Source organism: Palaemon carinicauda, chromosome 20 (genome assembly GCF_036898095.1).
Source record: "Palaemon carinicauda isolate YSFRI2023 chromosome 20, ASM3689809v2, whole genome shotgun sequence".
NCBI classification, from domain to species: Eukaryota; Metazoa; Arthropoda; class Malacostraca; order Decapoda; family Palaemonidae; genus Palaemon; species Palaemon carinicauda.
The window spans coordinates 34,329,836-34,347,335 of NC_090744.1; the positions used below are offsets into that span (position 1 = coordinate 34,329,836).

The 17,500-nt window shown below is 39.4% G+C and overlaps 1 protein-coding gene across 1 annotated transcript in view; it reads right to left on the reverse strand.

Annotated features, from left to right (window-relative positions):
• The window catches only part of LOC137659731 (kin of IRRE-like protein 2), a 34,691-nt gene that overhangs the window by 10,845 nt on the left and 6,346 nt on the right, over positions 1-17,500 (reverse strand). Inside the window, exon 3 of the mRNA XM_068394545.1 lies at positions 165-344. Coding sequence (XP_068250646.1) covers positions 165-344 — 180 coding nt within the window. The remainder of the gene's footprint in view (positions 1-164; positions 345-17,500) is intronic.

The window sequence follows — 17,500 nt, forward strand, 5'->3', positions numbered from 1 at the left end:
GACAATATTATAACAAAGAATTACAAGCTCAATCAATTGGAGGCTCAAATTAATGTTAATTTTTGAAAAAAATGCAAGTTTAACTAAAGAGAAAATAGAATTTTAGGTTAACTGGGGGAATAGCAATTATGTTAAAAAAAACATTTAGCATTACAATAACTTACCCAAGACAGTAACGTTAGCTGAAGCCCAAAGGGCGCTCGTTTTAGCCGTTGGACCAACTTGGCACTGGTATTCGCCGTCATCCTCAAGTGTGATCCCGTGAATGACAAGGTGGTGTTCACCCTTGCTGGAGTCTCCTGAGTACAAGTATCTTGGGTAGCCCTGTACATCACGCTCAAAGCCTGAAGGATATCAAAGAAATCATAGATAGTTATGGCATATATATATATATATTTATATATATATATATATATATATATACATATATATATATATATATATATATGTATGTATGTATATATATGAATATATAAATACATATATATATATATATATATATTTATAAATATATATATATATTTAAATATATATATATATATATATATATGTATATATATGTATGTAAATATATTTATATCTATATATATATAGATATATATATATATATATATATATGTATATATACGTATACATATATATGAATATTTATATATTTATATATATATATATATATATATGTATATATATATATATATACGTATACATATATATGAATATTTATATGTATATGTATATATATATATATATATATATGTATATATATATATGTATATTATATATATATATATATATATATGTATATTATTTTTATATATATATACATATATATATATATATATATATATCAAATAAAGAAAAAATCTAAATTTGCCTAAGATTCTATGTTATAAAGGCATTTACTAAAGCTATAGATATTCAAAGCAACGGTAAATAAGAAACATTGCTTCATAATCAATAACATTTCGAAATAAGGAAAATTCTGAGAGAGTAATGATAATGTTCTAGAAATGCAAAACAAGTAACAGATGTTTATTGTATAAAGTCATATCTTTGAAAATATATTTGATATATTAATCATATTGAATTAAGCACAATTTTCCAAAGATTAATGGCAACAAGTAATTTGCTATGATATATCTACAATACCAAAGAACACTTTAGTCTAAAGCTTTATTTAATCATCCTACAGTACATTTCTATGTCATCGCCACGTTACCTAACTCTGAATTAATCCCATATGTAACTCGTTACATATGGGAAATTAAACATTTACTTTTATAAATCCAGACGATTGCTTTTAGTTTGTCCAAAATTTGGTTATGTTCTTTTCCATTCCTTTATTTCCCAGCCATCATTTCTTTTAGCTGTCATAAAATATACCAATGTTATATCGGGTTTATGACCAAGAGGACTAGGTTTTAATTTCCAGCGCAGAAAGGGTTAATATCCCTGGTGATAGGCAGAATCAATTCAATATATATATATATATATATATGTTTATATATTGTATACATATATATATATATATATATATATTTAAATATATATATATATATATATATACATATATATATATATATATATAGATGTGTATATATATACATACATATATATATATATATATATACAGTATATATATATATATATATAAATATATACATATATATAGATATATACATATATATATATACATGTATATATATATATATATATATATACTATGTATATATCTATGTACATATATGTATATATATATATATATTTATATATATATATGTATATATATATATATATATATATATTATCAAGGATCTAGATTATTGTTTTGTATTAGGGATTTTGTTTTCAATAATATATATATATATATATATATATTTATATATATATATATATGTGTGTGTGTATATATATATATGTGTGTGTGTGTGTGCGTGTATACATATTTATATATATGTATATATTTGTTGAGAGATTCTTAATTTCTTTTTGCAGATTTGGTATTGAATTTTTGGGGGACTCAGCTGTACTATCACATCATACATATATGATAAGGTGCTTAACATAATTTAAATATGCATTAGCCTATTGGGATAATTGTTTTAGTAATTTTAGGCCTATAATTATTGGATATTAAGCATTGCTGGATTTAGTTGATATAAACTGGAGCTTTTGTTTATAGGCTGTAACATTGAGAATATTGGTGAATAGCCTAGTAATAATTATATATATATTACAAAAATATAATTAGAACAATGGCCACACCCCCCCCCCCCCCCAAAAAAAAAATAGATAAAAATTCGGCAATGCCAAATTTACTTAACAATGACAGATAACTTGTGTATCGGATATATCATTGTAAATAATTATGAAGAGTAACCAACATATTATGAAAAGATAATGATAATGGCCTACTAAAACTTCTTGAAAATTAGGCTAAGTTGAATTTACTTACCAATGACTGAAGCTTTGAGTATAGGTTATATCATTCTTATTATTGATGAAGAGTAATAATTGCAACATATAAAAAGATAATAATTTTAATGGCCTACTAAAACTTCTTGAAACTTAGGCAATGCTGAATTTACTTAACAAAGACAGATACCTTGAGTATAGACTATAGCATTGTAATTAGTAATAAACAGTAGTAATTACCAACATATTACAAAAAGATAATAATGATAGCATCCCACTAAAACTCCTATTCTTGGAAATTTGGCATTGCTAAATTTACTTACCAATGACAGATACCTTGATTTTAGGCTCTATCATTATATTGATTAATGAAGAGTAATAATTACCAACATAATACAAAAAGATAATAATAATAATGGTGTACTAAAACTTCTTGAAAATTAGGCAATGCTGAATTTAGTTACCACTGAGAGATACCTTTCTTTAGTATAGGTTATAACATCGTAATTATTGTTAGATAACGATAATTTTCTACATATTATGAAAAGATTATTTAGAAAATTGCATAACTAAAGCATATTGACTTCCTTCTGTATAGGGCGAAATCTTAAAGATGTTGGGCTTATTGGAGGGATAGAACATGTCTCCGAAAAGAAGTTTATTATCCCTCTTCATAAAGAAGGATAAGACAGGAGTCCTAGGACCTTGATCCCAAAAACCACTTATGATTAACTTCCTTGATTCTGCTGATCGTAATAATGGATTACATTGCTCAGATATCATAATTTTTGTGACTCTTCCACGAATATAACAATTTGTTTACTATACACTCAAGAAGAGAACGTTTTATTTACTGCTTATCATAAAACAGAAGAAGATCGCAAATAGGAAACGACGCAGTAGTAAACATTGCAGAAGATATTGACAAACAATTTTATGATAAAGTCGTCAAAGGAGTTAATAGCTTATATCTTTGAGGAATCACTCCATAGTTACGTAGTGAAATATTCAACAATAAAAACATGTGACTTTATATATTATAATATTTATAAACAAATGTTGACTGTTTACGAAATCTGTACTTCATATGAATTGGGGTTTTGTTATATCTGACTTTTATTGGAACTGTCAAAAACACTTCGATTCTTGTAAAAATTCTTGTTCGTTTATAATACACACGCACGCACATACACACACACATACATATATATATATATATATATATACGATCATTTTACTAGGTCAATGGAACATCAGTTTCTTAGGCTCGGGTTCGATTCCCCGGCCGACCAGAAGCTATTATCTTTACATTGATTACCCCTTGGGGCTCTAATCCCGAGGTACAGAGAATCCAGATATTAGGAAGAAGTAAAAACAAAGTAGAGTAAAAATTACGGTCGCCTGTATTTTACTGAAATACGACTGAGAACAGTATATTTTTATGGAAAACTTCCGATTAAAATTACAGTTTTTTTATCAATATAAGGAATGTTAAAAGTGGTTTTCCTCTTTTCAAGAGTCTTTAATTCACGTTTTCACCGTAGCTACGATTTTTCAAACCACTAATCCATACAACTCCCAATAGCCCACCCTTTCAGTCATTCTCAATTTACATGCGCTACAAAAAGAATTGTTCACAACATTTTCCACCGGGAACATCCACCTTAACTCAAGTCATTCTCTTTATCTGTATTTCGTATTTAAATTTCATTTAAAGCTTTAAATGCCACTCATGAATGGCAAAGGTAAGGGACAGTGACATTGCCCTATTGAGCAGGCCAACACCCTAGAGACTGACCATATATACGTATGATCAGCGCCTAAGCCCCTCTCCACGCAAGCTAGGACCAAGGAGGACCAGTCAATGGATGCTGATGACTAAGCAAATAGATCTATAGGCACCCACAAACTCCACATCCATAGCTCACAAGATGGTGAGGTTGCAGTGACCAAAAAAACTAACAAGTATGAGCGGGACTGGAACCCCAGTCTGGCGTTCACCAGTCAGGAACGTTACCACATCGGTCACCATAACCCTAAATAGCCAAGTCTTTTAAATAGTCCGTTTTTAATTTTCAGGTATAAGTTTATCAGAAACTGTTCCCCATTTGTCGTAGTAGATGTAAATGTTAAAATAATTAAGATGAAGTTCCACTTTGATGAATAAACTGTCACGCTTCATAACATTAATATTCATAACAAGTTTAACCCTTTAAACAGATGCTCGGCCGTAAGGTATTCCAATTTAACTACATAAATTAATGCTATGAAAGTCATATTATGATAACATAATTAGTTACTTAACTCTAAATAACAAAACCCACCTTAAACAGTTTATTAACATCGGGAAAACTTTAATTAACATAAATATAACCTTTACAACATGAAAAATAAAATCGCACAAAAATACTGATAGTAATATAACGAACAAAAATAAAGACTTATGAATTATAAGGAAAATGAAATGGAGCGTGAAAATATAAATTGTCATACAAGCTGGCAGGACACTTTAAGACTAAAAGCAAGAGTACAGGGGAGAAATACCTAATGAAATTCTCTGGCCATAATTCACTTACTTCAACCATGAATTTGAAAATGTGTTCTAAGTTGGAATTCTAGTTTATTTTTGCGTAGAAGTTCAAGTGGGTTAAAGAATTTTATTTCGCGTAACTATCTTTTATCATTTCTATATCTATGTGCATATATGTGTGTATCAGTTTAATTATCTATTTATCGGGGTATATATATATATATATATATATACATAATATATATATATACATATATATATTTGCATAGATACATATATATATATATATATATATATTTGTGTATATATATACATATATATATATGCATATATATATATATATATATATATATAAATGTATATATATACATATATATATGTATATATATATATATATATATATGTATATGTATATACATATGTGTGTGTATATGTGTGTACATAATATGGATTCCACTTGTGCAAAAACTTGACCACTATATGGTAATCATCTTAAAAAAAATCCTTAATTACTACAAAGAATGAAAAGAAAGGTTAATCCAAGAATTTTTTTCCAGGCTTTAATCAAACTTTATGATAAATGGGAGTCTGCAGCCAGCATAGAAGTTTTGCCTTAAAAGTTGAAGGAACTAATTAGTAGAAAGTACACGTTAATCCTCCTTAGAATTGTCTAGCCATCAGGTGTACAGTTGGTTTCACTAATTACGGTACACTTCAATGGATGCCAAGGAGACGTCTGCCAGCTGTACATTGTATAATAAGAGAAACTATTAGCAACACTGACATTAAGTTCATAAGCTTATAAACATGTGACCAAAAGCCTTTAGTTAATTTTTACGAAGTGTTGAATAGCGAATCATTAGCCTCCTACAATGTACAGAACTGCCTGATATCATCTCCTTATTATCCAGTGAAGTGTATCGGAATCAATGAACGCAATTATACCTGCTGCTTTTGAAAAGTATTCAATTCACCAAAATATTATTATTATTATTATTATTATTATTATTATTATTATTATTATCATTATTATTATTATTATTATTATTATTATTATTATTATTATTATTATTATTATTATTATTATTATTATCAGTTGGAAAAGCAAGATGCTAGCAGCCCAGGGGCTTCAACGTGAAAAAATAGCCCAGTAAGGAGAGGAAATATTGGAAAAGCAATTACTACTATTACTGGCTAAGCTACTACTCCGGTTATAAAAGCTAGATGCTAAAAGCCCACGGGCTCCAACAAAGAAAAATAGCCCGAAATAAGGAAATAAATTAACGATATAAGAAATAATGAACGATATCAATAAAATATTTTAAAAACAGTAACAACATTTAAAGATATATTTCATACATAAACTATAAAAAGATTTATTTCAGCCTGTTCAACATAAAATCATTTTCTGCAAGTTTGAACTTTTTAAGTTCTATTAATGTTTTTCTTTCAAGTTTGTTATATTTATGCAAACTTAAGAGGGTTTTTTTTATTGATATTTTCTTTTTTCTAGTATAATTATTTTTAGAATCATTATGTACAGTTGGATATCACAAATTTTTAAGTACTACTTTCTTAGGAGGATCTGGGATCTCCTCATTAACCGACCAAGAATTTTGCGTAGTTCCCCCTCTCTCCGTTACCTTGTTGGGGCGCTCCGGGGCGGAAGGATACTCGCCCTGGGGCGCCCCGGGGTCAGCGCGTGAGGAAGCGCTGCTAGGTCGTCAGTAAGCGTATGTTTAAAGTCCTCCTCGAACTCCTGTAAGATACTCGGAGTAGGATGGGTGGGCCATAACCCGAAAGTAGTTCGAGGTAAGTACTGTTAGGAAAAATACAAATTACTTGAAATTTGTGATTTGTTCCAATACGGAGTACTCACCTCGAACTACTTTCTTAGGAGACTTATACCTTAGGAGGAGGGAGTGGCTTACAGGACGGAATATATCGCAACTATCCTAGGGCACAAGAACTAGATAGGAGGCAAGGTCTAGACTACACAGTGGAGAGGTAGGAGAGCAGGGGAAAGCACGCAAAAGTCTACCTTATGTTCAACTCAACTTTATATATAATCCAGACATGGTGTACCTCAACGTCCATCTCTCACATGGAAGGAGGATAGGAAAAGGGTGGGAGAAGGGAGAGGGTAGTAAGGAAGGAGGGGGAGTAAGGAGGAACCTGTGTAACTTGAGTTTGCTTCCCACGGGCTACCCGGGGCCCAAAACCACTAAACTTGCTACATAGCTGAAATAACTGGCCCAATGGAGACGGCATCCAGGGACTTCCTCGTGCAATCCTTCAGGTAATGGGCTGTAAAGGTGGATTGTCTGGCCCAAGTACCCGCTTCTAAGATTTGGCCCACTGCCATATTGATGTCAAAGGCCAAGGACGTGCTAAGGCCCCTAATATCATGGGGTCTCGAGGTCCCAGGGACCGTGGAGCCATCACCCTCATAAGCCATCTTGATAACCTGTTGGAGCCAGAAAGAGATAGTGTTCTTAGAGACTGCTTTCTTGACTGGGCTTGAAGATACGAACAATCTTTTAATAGCTGGCCTGAGGTTGGATGTTCTACTGAGATATTTCCTGATAGTCCTCATGAAGCACAAAAGTAGTCTTCCGGATTGTCCGAGCATGGAATTGCTGGAATAGAGAATTCCTCGAACCTAGGATCCGCTATTGCTGGGTTTTGGGTCTTCGCCACGAATTCAGGTAAGAACTTAAACGACATATCCTTCCACCCTTTCCAGTGTGTGACTTTGAAGGACAAGCCGTGGAGCTCACTCACCTGTTTGGCAGAGGCAGGAGCTAGCAAGAATACAGCCTTGAGGGTGAGGTCCTTGTCTAGGATGTCTTTAGGAGGCTTGAAGGGGGGCCTCGAGAGAGCCCTGAGGACCTTGGCTACATCCCACTGGGGAACCCTTGAGGAGCGAGGGTCACAAGATTGTTCAAAACTCCTGAAGAGCATGGAGATGTGGCGAGAAGCCCCTAGGTTGATGCCCTTGAGTTGGAAAACCTGGTCCAGTGCTGCACGGACTCCTTTGATGGCTGGAATGGAGACTAACCGGTCGTCCCTCAGGTGAGCTAGGAGGTCTGCAATACCGTGGACCGATGCGTCTAAGGGCCGCAGATTCTGTGTGGCACACCATTTAACAAAAGTGGCCCCCTTGGCCTGGTACACAATGCACGAGGACTTCCGGAGATACCCAGACATCCTGGCAGCAGTCTTATCCGAGAATCCCTCTTTCCTTAGCAGGCACTTGATAACCTCCACGCATGTAGACTCAGGCCCTGGGGGTTTTCGTGTAGCCTTCGGAAGTGAGGTTGACTTAGTAGGTCTTCTCTTGCCGGAAGGGGCCACGGAGGAAGGGTGGCCAGGTCCTGTAGATCCGCGAACCACTCCCTCTCCGGCCACCAGGGCACTACCAAAGTCATCTTCGTGGATCTTGATTGCCTTAGCCTATTGAGCACCTGCTTGATGATCCCGAAGGAGGGAAAGGCGTACATGTCAAGGCCGTCCCACGAGTGTTGGAAGGCGTCCTCGAACGCTGCTGTCGGAGCTGGTACCAGGGAGCAGAATACGGGAAGCTGTGCATTGAGCCTTGTGGCGAACAGGTCTATCACCGGGGAGCCCCAACGCTGGAGAACCTCCTGTGCCACCTGTGGATGAAGAGACCATTCTGACCCTACTACCTGTCCTGTCCTGCTGAGGCCGTCGGCCAGGACGTTTCTCTTTCCCGGAATGAACCTAGCTGTGAGCAGAATGTGGTTCCATTCGGTCCATTCCAGGATTTGAGCCGTGAGGTCGCACAGTTCCCTTGATCTTAGGCCTCCCTGCTTCCTGATGTACGCCACCACCTGGGCGTTATCACACATGAGTGCCAACGAGTTTCCCCGGAGGAGACGGGCGAATGACGCCAGGGCCCTCTGTACTGCCATGAGTTCGAGCAGATTGATGTGTCGGGACCTTTCCTCCACTGACCATTTTACCTCTGCTGTTTCTTCCAGGAGATGAGCTCCCCACCCCTCTTTCGATGCGTCCGTGAAGAGCAGCATCTCCAGAGGAGCGGAAGCGAACAGAATTCCTTTCAGCATGTTCCTCCTGTTGGACCACCAGAGGAGCATGTCCTTGGAGGAGGGGGACTCCTTGACTAGCTTCTACGGGGACTCCTCCGCTGACCAGAGATCCTTCATGTTTCATTGTATTGGTCTTAGCTTGAGCCTGCCTTGTGGGACCAATTTTTCCAACGAGACCAAGTGACCCACTAGTCTCTGCCAATCCTTGGCTCTCATTGAAGTGTCTGCTATAAACGGGTGAATCACTTGTTCTAGGTTGTCCAGCCTCTCCTGGGAAGGGAAGGCTCTTGCCAGCTGGGAGTCCAGGACCATCCCCAGGTACGTCATCCTGGTGGTGGGGACTAACTGAGACTTCTCGAGGTTGATCGTAATCCCGAGCTCCTTGCAGAAGTGCAGCAGAAGTGTGCCTTGATCTTTTAAGACTACCTCTGAGGCTGAAAGCAGCAACCAGTCATCGAGGTACCTGATCAGCTTGATGCCCTGTTTGTGTGCCCAGACTGAAACCAGGGTGAACACCCTCGTGAACACTTGTGGAGCTGTCGACAGGCCGAAGCAGAGGGTCTTTAACTGAAGGGACTGGGAACCCCACCTTACTCTGACGAACTTCCTGCCGAATTGAAAATAAGCATCCTTGAGATCCAGGGACATCATGAAATCCCCTTCCCTCAAGGCCGTCAGCACCGACTTCGGCGTGTCCATCTTGAAGGAGGTCTTCTTGATGATCTTGTTCAGAGCCGAGAGGTCAATGACTGCCTCCAACCTCCCGTCGCTTTCTCCACCAGGAAAAGCCTGCTGTAGAAACCCCGAGAAGGCTCGTGGACGGGCTGTAGGGGTCCCTTGCTTAACATGGCTTCCACTTCTGCTTGCAGGGCTGCACTCTTCTCCGTGTATTTGGGTGCTAGCCATTCCGCTCAATGTTTGGGGATCAGAGGGGGTGGTTCTGCCAGGAAAGGAATCCTGTGTCCCTCCCTGAGGACTGTCACCGTCCACGGATCCACTCCGTTGTCCTGCCATGCTTGCCAATACTTTTTGAGGCATACCCCCACCTGAGGCATGGGAAGGCATAGGGGGCCTCTCTCCCTATCTCCTTCTTGGGAGACGGCTAGAGCGGCCTCTCCTGGATCCTGAGTATTTTGGTCTAAAGGAGGCCTGAGGTTGGGCACCACTCCTTCTGGAGGGCAGTGGGGATTGGTGCCAGGAAGAGGAGGCCTCCTGCCTAGCCGGAGGCATAGGCGGGAAGGCCCCATCTGCTGACGATCTTCTAAACGAGGGCCGCCTTGCCACCTGTTGTCTGGGCTCGGCCGAACTCTTCAACTTCCCGACCCTCTCTACTGTCTCCACTACTGCCTGAAGGGGGAACACGGTCTCGCACCAGACAGTAGAGTTCCTTGAGAATTTAGCTTCTCTCTCGGGAAGCCTACGGGAAAGCCTGTTCCACACCGTGTCCCTTCTCCTCAGAACCCAGTTAGATGTCTGGGTAAGGGACTGGAAGGTGAGGAACTTCATCACCTTGCCCTCCGAGCGGATTAGTTCCTGTAACAGGGCCTGATTCTCCGGCACCGACAGGTCGTGCGCCAGTTGGAAACCTGCTAGGGTGCATGCCCACCAGTCCAGCCATGAGGTTACGTTCAGTATATCTTGCGAGGTGTCCTCCATCATGGCGACCTCTGCTTGCAAGAACACCACCAGAGCATTCAGGCTCCGCTCATCGGTGTTCCCCTGGTTCAGGGCAGCGACCGCCTCTTCCAGTGTGTGGGCCCCTGACTGCCGCCCGTCTAGCACATAGAATTTCTTCTGGGTTCTAAGGCCCGGTAGGAGCTTGAAGGAGTCCTGGGCTCTCAGTGAGTTCTTCGGGCCTGACACAAACCAATCTACATGTTCCATCCCCAGGGCAACGTCAGGCACTAAAGGTAGGGTCAGGGATGGTTTTTGTTGGACAGGATTGTCAACCCTCCTGCCCAAACCTGACAGCCAGGCTTGTTCCGATGAAGGCTGAGGCTCGTCCAGCCTATGGTGGTGTCGAATGAGGGCCAGAACCATCCTATATGATGAGACTTCGTCTGAAAAACACTCGCCTGCTCCCAACTACTCCTCCACTATCTGCACCTCCGTGTTGGAAGCAGCATCGAACACGGAGGGATCCGTGGGAGCGGAGGTATCTCTCCCCTCTTGGCGGGATGATGGAGCGGCTGCCTCCGCCGCGGATAGAGCTGCCGGGGCGGGGGTAGCTGTCATGGGTCTTCCCCTTCCTGGGGGAATCCAGATGGAGCTACTTAATGATCGTGGCAGCGGCGTGCTCCGTAACTTGGTCGGAGCCGCTGCGACGAAGTGGCTGGGGGCTGAGCCGCTGGGTCCCATCCGCGGAGCATCCCATCGCGCGGATGGAGCCAATGACTTGCCGGGAAGGGACAACTGGAAGTGTGCCAACGGCTGCACCCGACGAGCGGGCGAAGCCAAAGAGACACTGGCCAAGGGTACGGAAGCGGCTCCAGCTGCCACCGAGGCAGGCACTAGAGCAGCAGCTGTCTTGCTAGACTCACGACGGTGACGAACCACTATGATGTATCTCCTCCTCGAGGAACTCCTCTTCTTATACTTCCTCCTCGAGGACCTTGACCTCTTCCAGGCCGGGCTGGCGTGGGAGCTACCTCTCCTCCTTCTGGACCTCTTCGGCTTACTACTGGAGTCCCGGCCGCTAGAGCTTTCCGACGAGAAAGAGCTGTAGGAGGAGTAGCTGTCCAAGGAAAAAGAGCTGTCTGAATCCTCTGACTCTATCACGAGTCTTCTAGGGGTCCTTGATCTGGATACCGGGGTAGAGGGCTCCATGAAGTCCGGCGGAAGCGTAGCTGATGGCACTGGGGGCTAGCGGATAACAGGTCGAGAGGCAAACCATCCCTCGAACTCTTCTTCATGCCGCATAGGGGACTTGAAGGGCATCCTAGGCGCTGTCCACACAAGGGAGTCGGGGTCCGAAGAACTGGTGGACCGCCTTTCTTTGTCCCGACCGCCCCCGAAACCCGCTGAACCTGAAAAGCACTGCCTCGATGGAGGGGTAGGTGCTGTTTCGGGCTTCCCCCACACCGGGTCTTCACTTGAGACGGGTCCTGCGGGCACCAGGCCTTCGTCTACCACACAAACTTCCGCCACACTAGCAGACCCCCCACTCGTTTGCGTAGGACCGTTCACAACAGATTCCCCGACATCAGACTCATTGGGAACGGCAATGGTCCGTTTCCCCCCACGGACTTACCTCATCGCCTACCCTGGGTAAGGGAAGGTGAAGGAGAACCTCTCTCCGAAGACGCTGAGGGTGACGTTCGCGGCGAGGAAAGGCTCGCCTTCTTGGGATATCTCTTGGGCGCCTTCTTCTTCTTCTTGGGGAACAAGGGCCACTGAAGTTCTGCCCAGGACTTGCACTTTGGGTACGTGGAGGAAGGAGAGCACTTATTTCCCCGACACAAGGAGCACAGAGTGTGCGGGTCGACATCTGGCTGAGAAAGCCAGGTTCCACAAGACTTATCAGGTTGGGGCCCTGGGCAATGGCGCTGGGATTCCATAATGATGGAAAGCGAACACGCAAGCAGCACAAAAACACAAAGGAAAGGTGAGGAACACAACGGGAACATGTGGTGCACAGGGGATGAGAAACACAAAGGAACACGTGGGACACAAGGGATGAGGAACAAAAGGAACACGTGGTACACTAGGTGATTGGACGGGATAAGTGAGAGAGCTCGGCGAGATGATATCTACGCCGCGATCAGACGCTTACTGATGACCTAGCAGCGCTTCCTCAGGCGCTGACCCCGGGGCCCCCCAAGGCGAGTATCCTTCCGCCCCAGAGCGCCCCAACAAGGTAACGGAGAGAGGGGGAACTACGCAAAATTCTTGGTTGGTTAATGAGGAGATCCCAGATCTTCCTAAGAAGGTAGTTTAAGGTAAGTACTCCGTGTTGGAACAAATATGAATTCCTGACCCAACCAGCTTTAAAGAAGTGCACCCTGTCACACCCTTAATGCGTCGTGACTTCCTGTGTTTAGCCCCGGCCACCAAGGTGGTGGGCGGAGCTACACACACACACACTACCTGGTTACTCGTCTTACCTTACCTTATTGCCTTATTCTATGTTTGGGTTCCCCCAGGTCCCTTAGTGTGAGGAACCTCGTATATCCACCAGAGAGTTGCTAATGCATCTTCCGGTGTATTTTGCATCTTCTAGTCTTGGATGGTCTAGGATGCATCTTAGTATTTATCGAGCTTATTCTTAAACACATCTACGCTCACTCCTGATATGTTTCTTAGATGAGCTGGCAGCGCATTAAATAGTCGCTGCATTATCGATGCTGCTGCGTAGTGGATTAATGTCCTGTGCGCCTTCCTTAGTTTTCCTGGTATAGTTTTTGGCACTATTAATCTACCTCGGCTTGCTCTTTCTGATATTTTTAGCTCCATGATGTTTTCAGTAATTCCTTCTATTTGCTTCCATGCTTGTATTATCATGTGTTCTCTTCTCCTTTCTAGACTGTATAGTTTTAAAAATTGCAGTCTTTCCCAGTAGTCAAGGTCCTTAACTTTTTCTCTTCTAGCAGTATAGGACCTTTGTACAATCTCTATTTGTGCAATATCCTTTTAGTAGTGTGGGTACCATATCACATTGCAGTACTCGAGTGTACTACATACATAAGTTTTGTAAAGCATAATCATGTCTTCAGCTTTTCTTGTTTTAAAGTGTCTGAATAACATTCCCATTTTTGCTTTACATTTAGGCAACAGTGTTGCTATTTGGTCGCTGCATAACATATTCCTATTTAACATTACACCAAGGTCTTTAATTGCTTCCTTGTTTGTCATTGTCTCGTTATTAGGTCCCTTGTATGCATATACCATTCCTTTTCTGTTTCCATAATTTATTGATTCAAATTTATCGGAGTTAAATACCATCCTATTTATATCCGCCCATTCATATATTTTGTTTAGATCTCTTTATAGTGAGTTCCTATCTTCATCACAAGTAATTTCTCACTACAGAGTTTTTAACATTACAGTCTATGTCTGAGATCATAATAACAAACAGGAGTGCAGCTAATACTGTACCTTGTGGCATGCTAGATATTACCCGAGCTTCATCTGATTTCTCGTCATTTGGAACCACTATCTGTTTTCTGTTTTGCAGGAATTCTTTTACCCATTTTCCTATCTTTCCCACAATATTGTGCTTATGGTCTACCTTGTCAAAGGCTTTTGCAAAATCTAGATAGATCACATCTGTGTCTTTTTCATTTATCATATTTTTGTATATGTTTTCATAGTGTGCTATCAGTTGGGTTTGTGTACTTTTTCCGGGCACAAAACCGTGTTGACTTATATTAAACAAATTATTTTTAACCAAATGGTTCATTATTTTCTTTTTTATTACCCTCTCATACACTTTCATCATATGTGATGTTAGACTAACAGGTCTATAATTGCTTGCCTCTGGTCTTGATCCACTTTTGAAAATAGGGGTTATATAAGCTAATTTATGTTTAACATATATCTCGCTCATATCTACACTTTGTCTTAGCAGTATTGCAAGCGGCTTCACGATAGTGTGTGCAGTTTTTTTTTAACAAAATCGCTGAAACTTCATCTGGTCCGGGTGCCGATCCATTTTTTATTTCGCCTATAGCCTTGACAATATCTGCTTGATTAATATCTATATCAGTTAGATATTCAATATTTTCTTCTCTCATTTCTGTTTCATTATTCTCATTCGCAATTCTTGGCATGAACTCACTCTTATATTTTTCTGCTAATATGTTGTATATTTCCTTTTTATGATTCGTTAACCGTCCTTCAATTCTTAGAGGGCTTATTTCTAATCTCCCTTTATTCATCTTTTTTGGATAGGAGTAAAGTACTTTGGGTTTTTTTTATATTTTGAAGAGTCCTTTCTTCTAAGTCCCTTTTTTCATTTTCTTTCGATTGTATAATCTTTTGTTCTGCATTTTCTCTCTTACATTTTATTTCCATCATTTTCCACACATATTTTTCTTTTGCAAAATTTTTTATTCATTTTCTAATTTTCTGAAATAAGATCCTTCTGTCTCTTGGTATGCATGTTTTTTGTTTATTGTTTTTTTTTTTCGGTAAATATTTTTCAACAATTTTCTCCAGTATTTTGTACAGTATGTCCGTATTTACCTGAATATTATCACTTACGGATACATTTTTCCATTCTTTGTTCAGTTCTTCATTTATTTCTGACCATTTTATATTCTTGCTGTAAAAACTATATCTTCCATATCCTTCCCAACGTTTTGTGCTTTGATTAATTCTGCGATCACTTACAGGATCTAGGACATTTTCCTTTCTTCTTGGAACGTGGTTCATTTGTTGCATATCTTGAAGCTTTTCAAATTGCCTCTTAACTTCTGCGCTACTATTACTCTTTTTTATATGTATATATACAACCACTTTCTTCTATCCGTTCTTTCCAATCCATGAAGGGAAAGTTAAAATCTCCGGATAGGAGTATATTCCAATCTTTATGGTTTCTACATGTATCATCTATTTTATTTATTATTATGTCAAAGTCCTTAGTATTTGGGGGTCTGTAAACTACAATATTCACTAGTTTTTCAAATTCAAATTCTACCGCAATCAATTCACATTCTGTGTTGCTGTATTTTTCACAGACTTTTCCTTGATTTATGTCTCTTCCATATATTGCGGTTTCCCCTTGATTCCTATTTGTTCTGTTTTATCTATATGTTTGGAAACCCTTTATCTGACCATCGCTGCCAGACTCTTGGGAATTCCATGTTTCACTTATATTTAATATATCTATTTTTTTTCAATTTGGATTACAGTAGTTCTTCTAAGAGCTAAATTTTCCTTTTAGAGTTACTCCTGACTAAACCTTGTGCATTCATCACTAATACGGTTTGTGTTTCATCCCCATTATTTAATATTGGTAATAATATGGATTCTCCCGTGCTTCCTTCCTGTTCTGATATGATGTTCTTTTCTTCATTTCCCGGAATTCTGCCATTAAAAAATCCAACTTTTCTATTATATTTGCTCTTTCGCCTTCATATTTATTTTTGTGTGTATACCTACAATTATCCCCATATCTGCACCAACCCCTGGCATTATAGATGCTTTCTTTGTAGTTAGGCTTTAAATGTGCATATTTGGGTTGAAAGGCATCATATCTTGGGGTCTTTTGTGCATAGCGCGGTATATACTTGGCCTGCTTTTTTGTTTCTTTTTTTTTCATTTTTGCTTTCATTTTTCTTTTCTGTTTGCTGAGTTTTCTTACTTTCATTCATGGTTGCAGGATGCATATATCGACATTTTTTGTTGTATTTGCATGCTTTTCCTTCATTTAGGTTTCTGCATATTTTTGGACGAAGATCTCTGCAGTCGTCTCCATATCCGTCTAAATACGCACATTTACCATATATTTCATAATTATGGCATATCTTAGGATGCTTGTAGTAGCATCTTTCGCCAAATCTGCAATTCCCTCTTTTCAGCAAATTGCAGACTATATCTTTCTTTTCTTTCTTTTCTTGTTCTTGCTCTTCCCTAAAAGTATGTAGGTCCGGGTAGAGTCTCTTGGGTCTATTATTTGTTTCTATCTGATAATTTATTTCTTCGTAAGTATGTTGTTGGATGGCATCATAAGTTATATCAATGATTTCCTCTGCATCCTTACATATATTCTGTTCCTTTTTCTCTTCTTCTTCTTTTTCTTCTTCTTCTTCTTCTTCTTCTTCTTCTTCTTCTTCCTCTTCTTTATCTTCTACTATATACAGATTTAGTCTCGACTTATTTATATTTTCTATCCAGACTAAGCATGTTGAGCAGAATACCTTTGTGTCACTATTTTTTATTTTTTGCTGTATTTCAGCACATGTAGGGTGTGTTGGAACATGGCAGGCATCGCATTTTCTAATCAGATGTTGAGAATTATTAATGGAATACCATATCTTACATGTATTGCACCATTTTTGCATTCTTTTTCCCAATGCATCAATCAGTATATTCACCATATTGGACTTCTTATTGTTCTTTGATGGAATGTATTGATTGATGTAAACTTTCTTTATAAGTCTCTTTATCACTTGGATTTTCTTTGGAATTTCTTTTATTATTTTGCCGATGTTTTCCGCAGATTTGTTCCAGTTTGTTGGATCATATTGTTTCAATATGTCTGCGAATATTTTTCCGTTACACTTGTTGGAGTTACTAGTGACCTCTGTTATCAGACGGTCGAGTTGTTGTTTCGCCAACTCATGGAATTTACTTTTGCTGACTGCAGCAATGTCCCTCCGAGCTTTGCCTGTATTAAAGAGCGCCATTTTGATCAGATTTTTGGTAATTCACAAGATAACTATCCTATGCCAACATTTTATCCCACTTTTCTGACCTCAAACTAATCACCGACTATTCACGAAAACTTGTAGCTATATTGCATTCGATAGCCTTTTGTTAT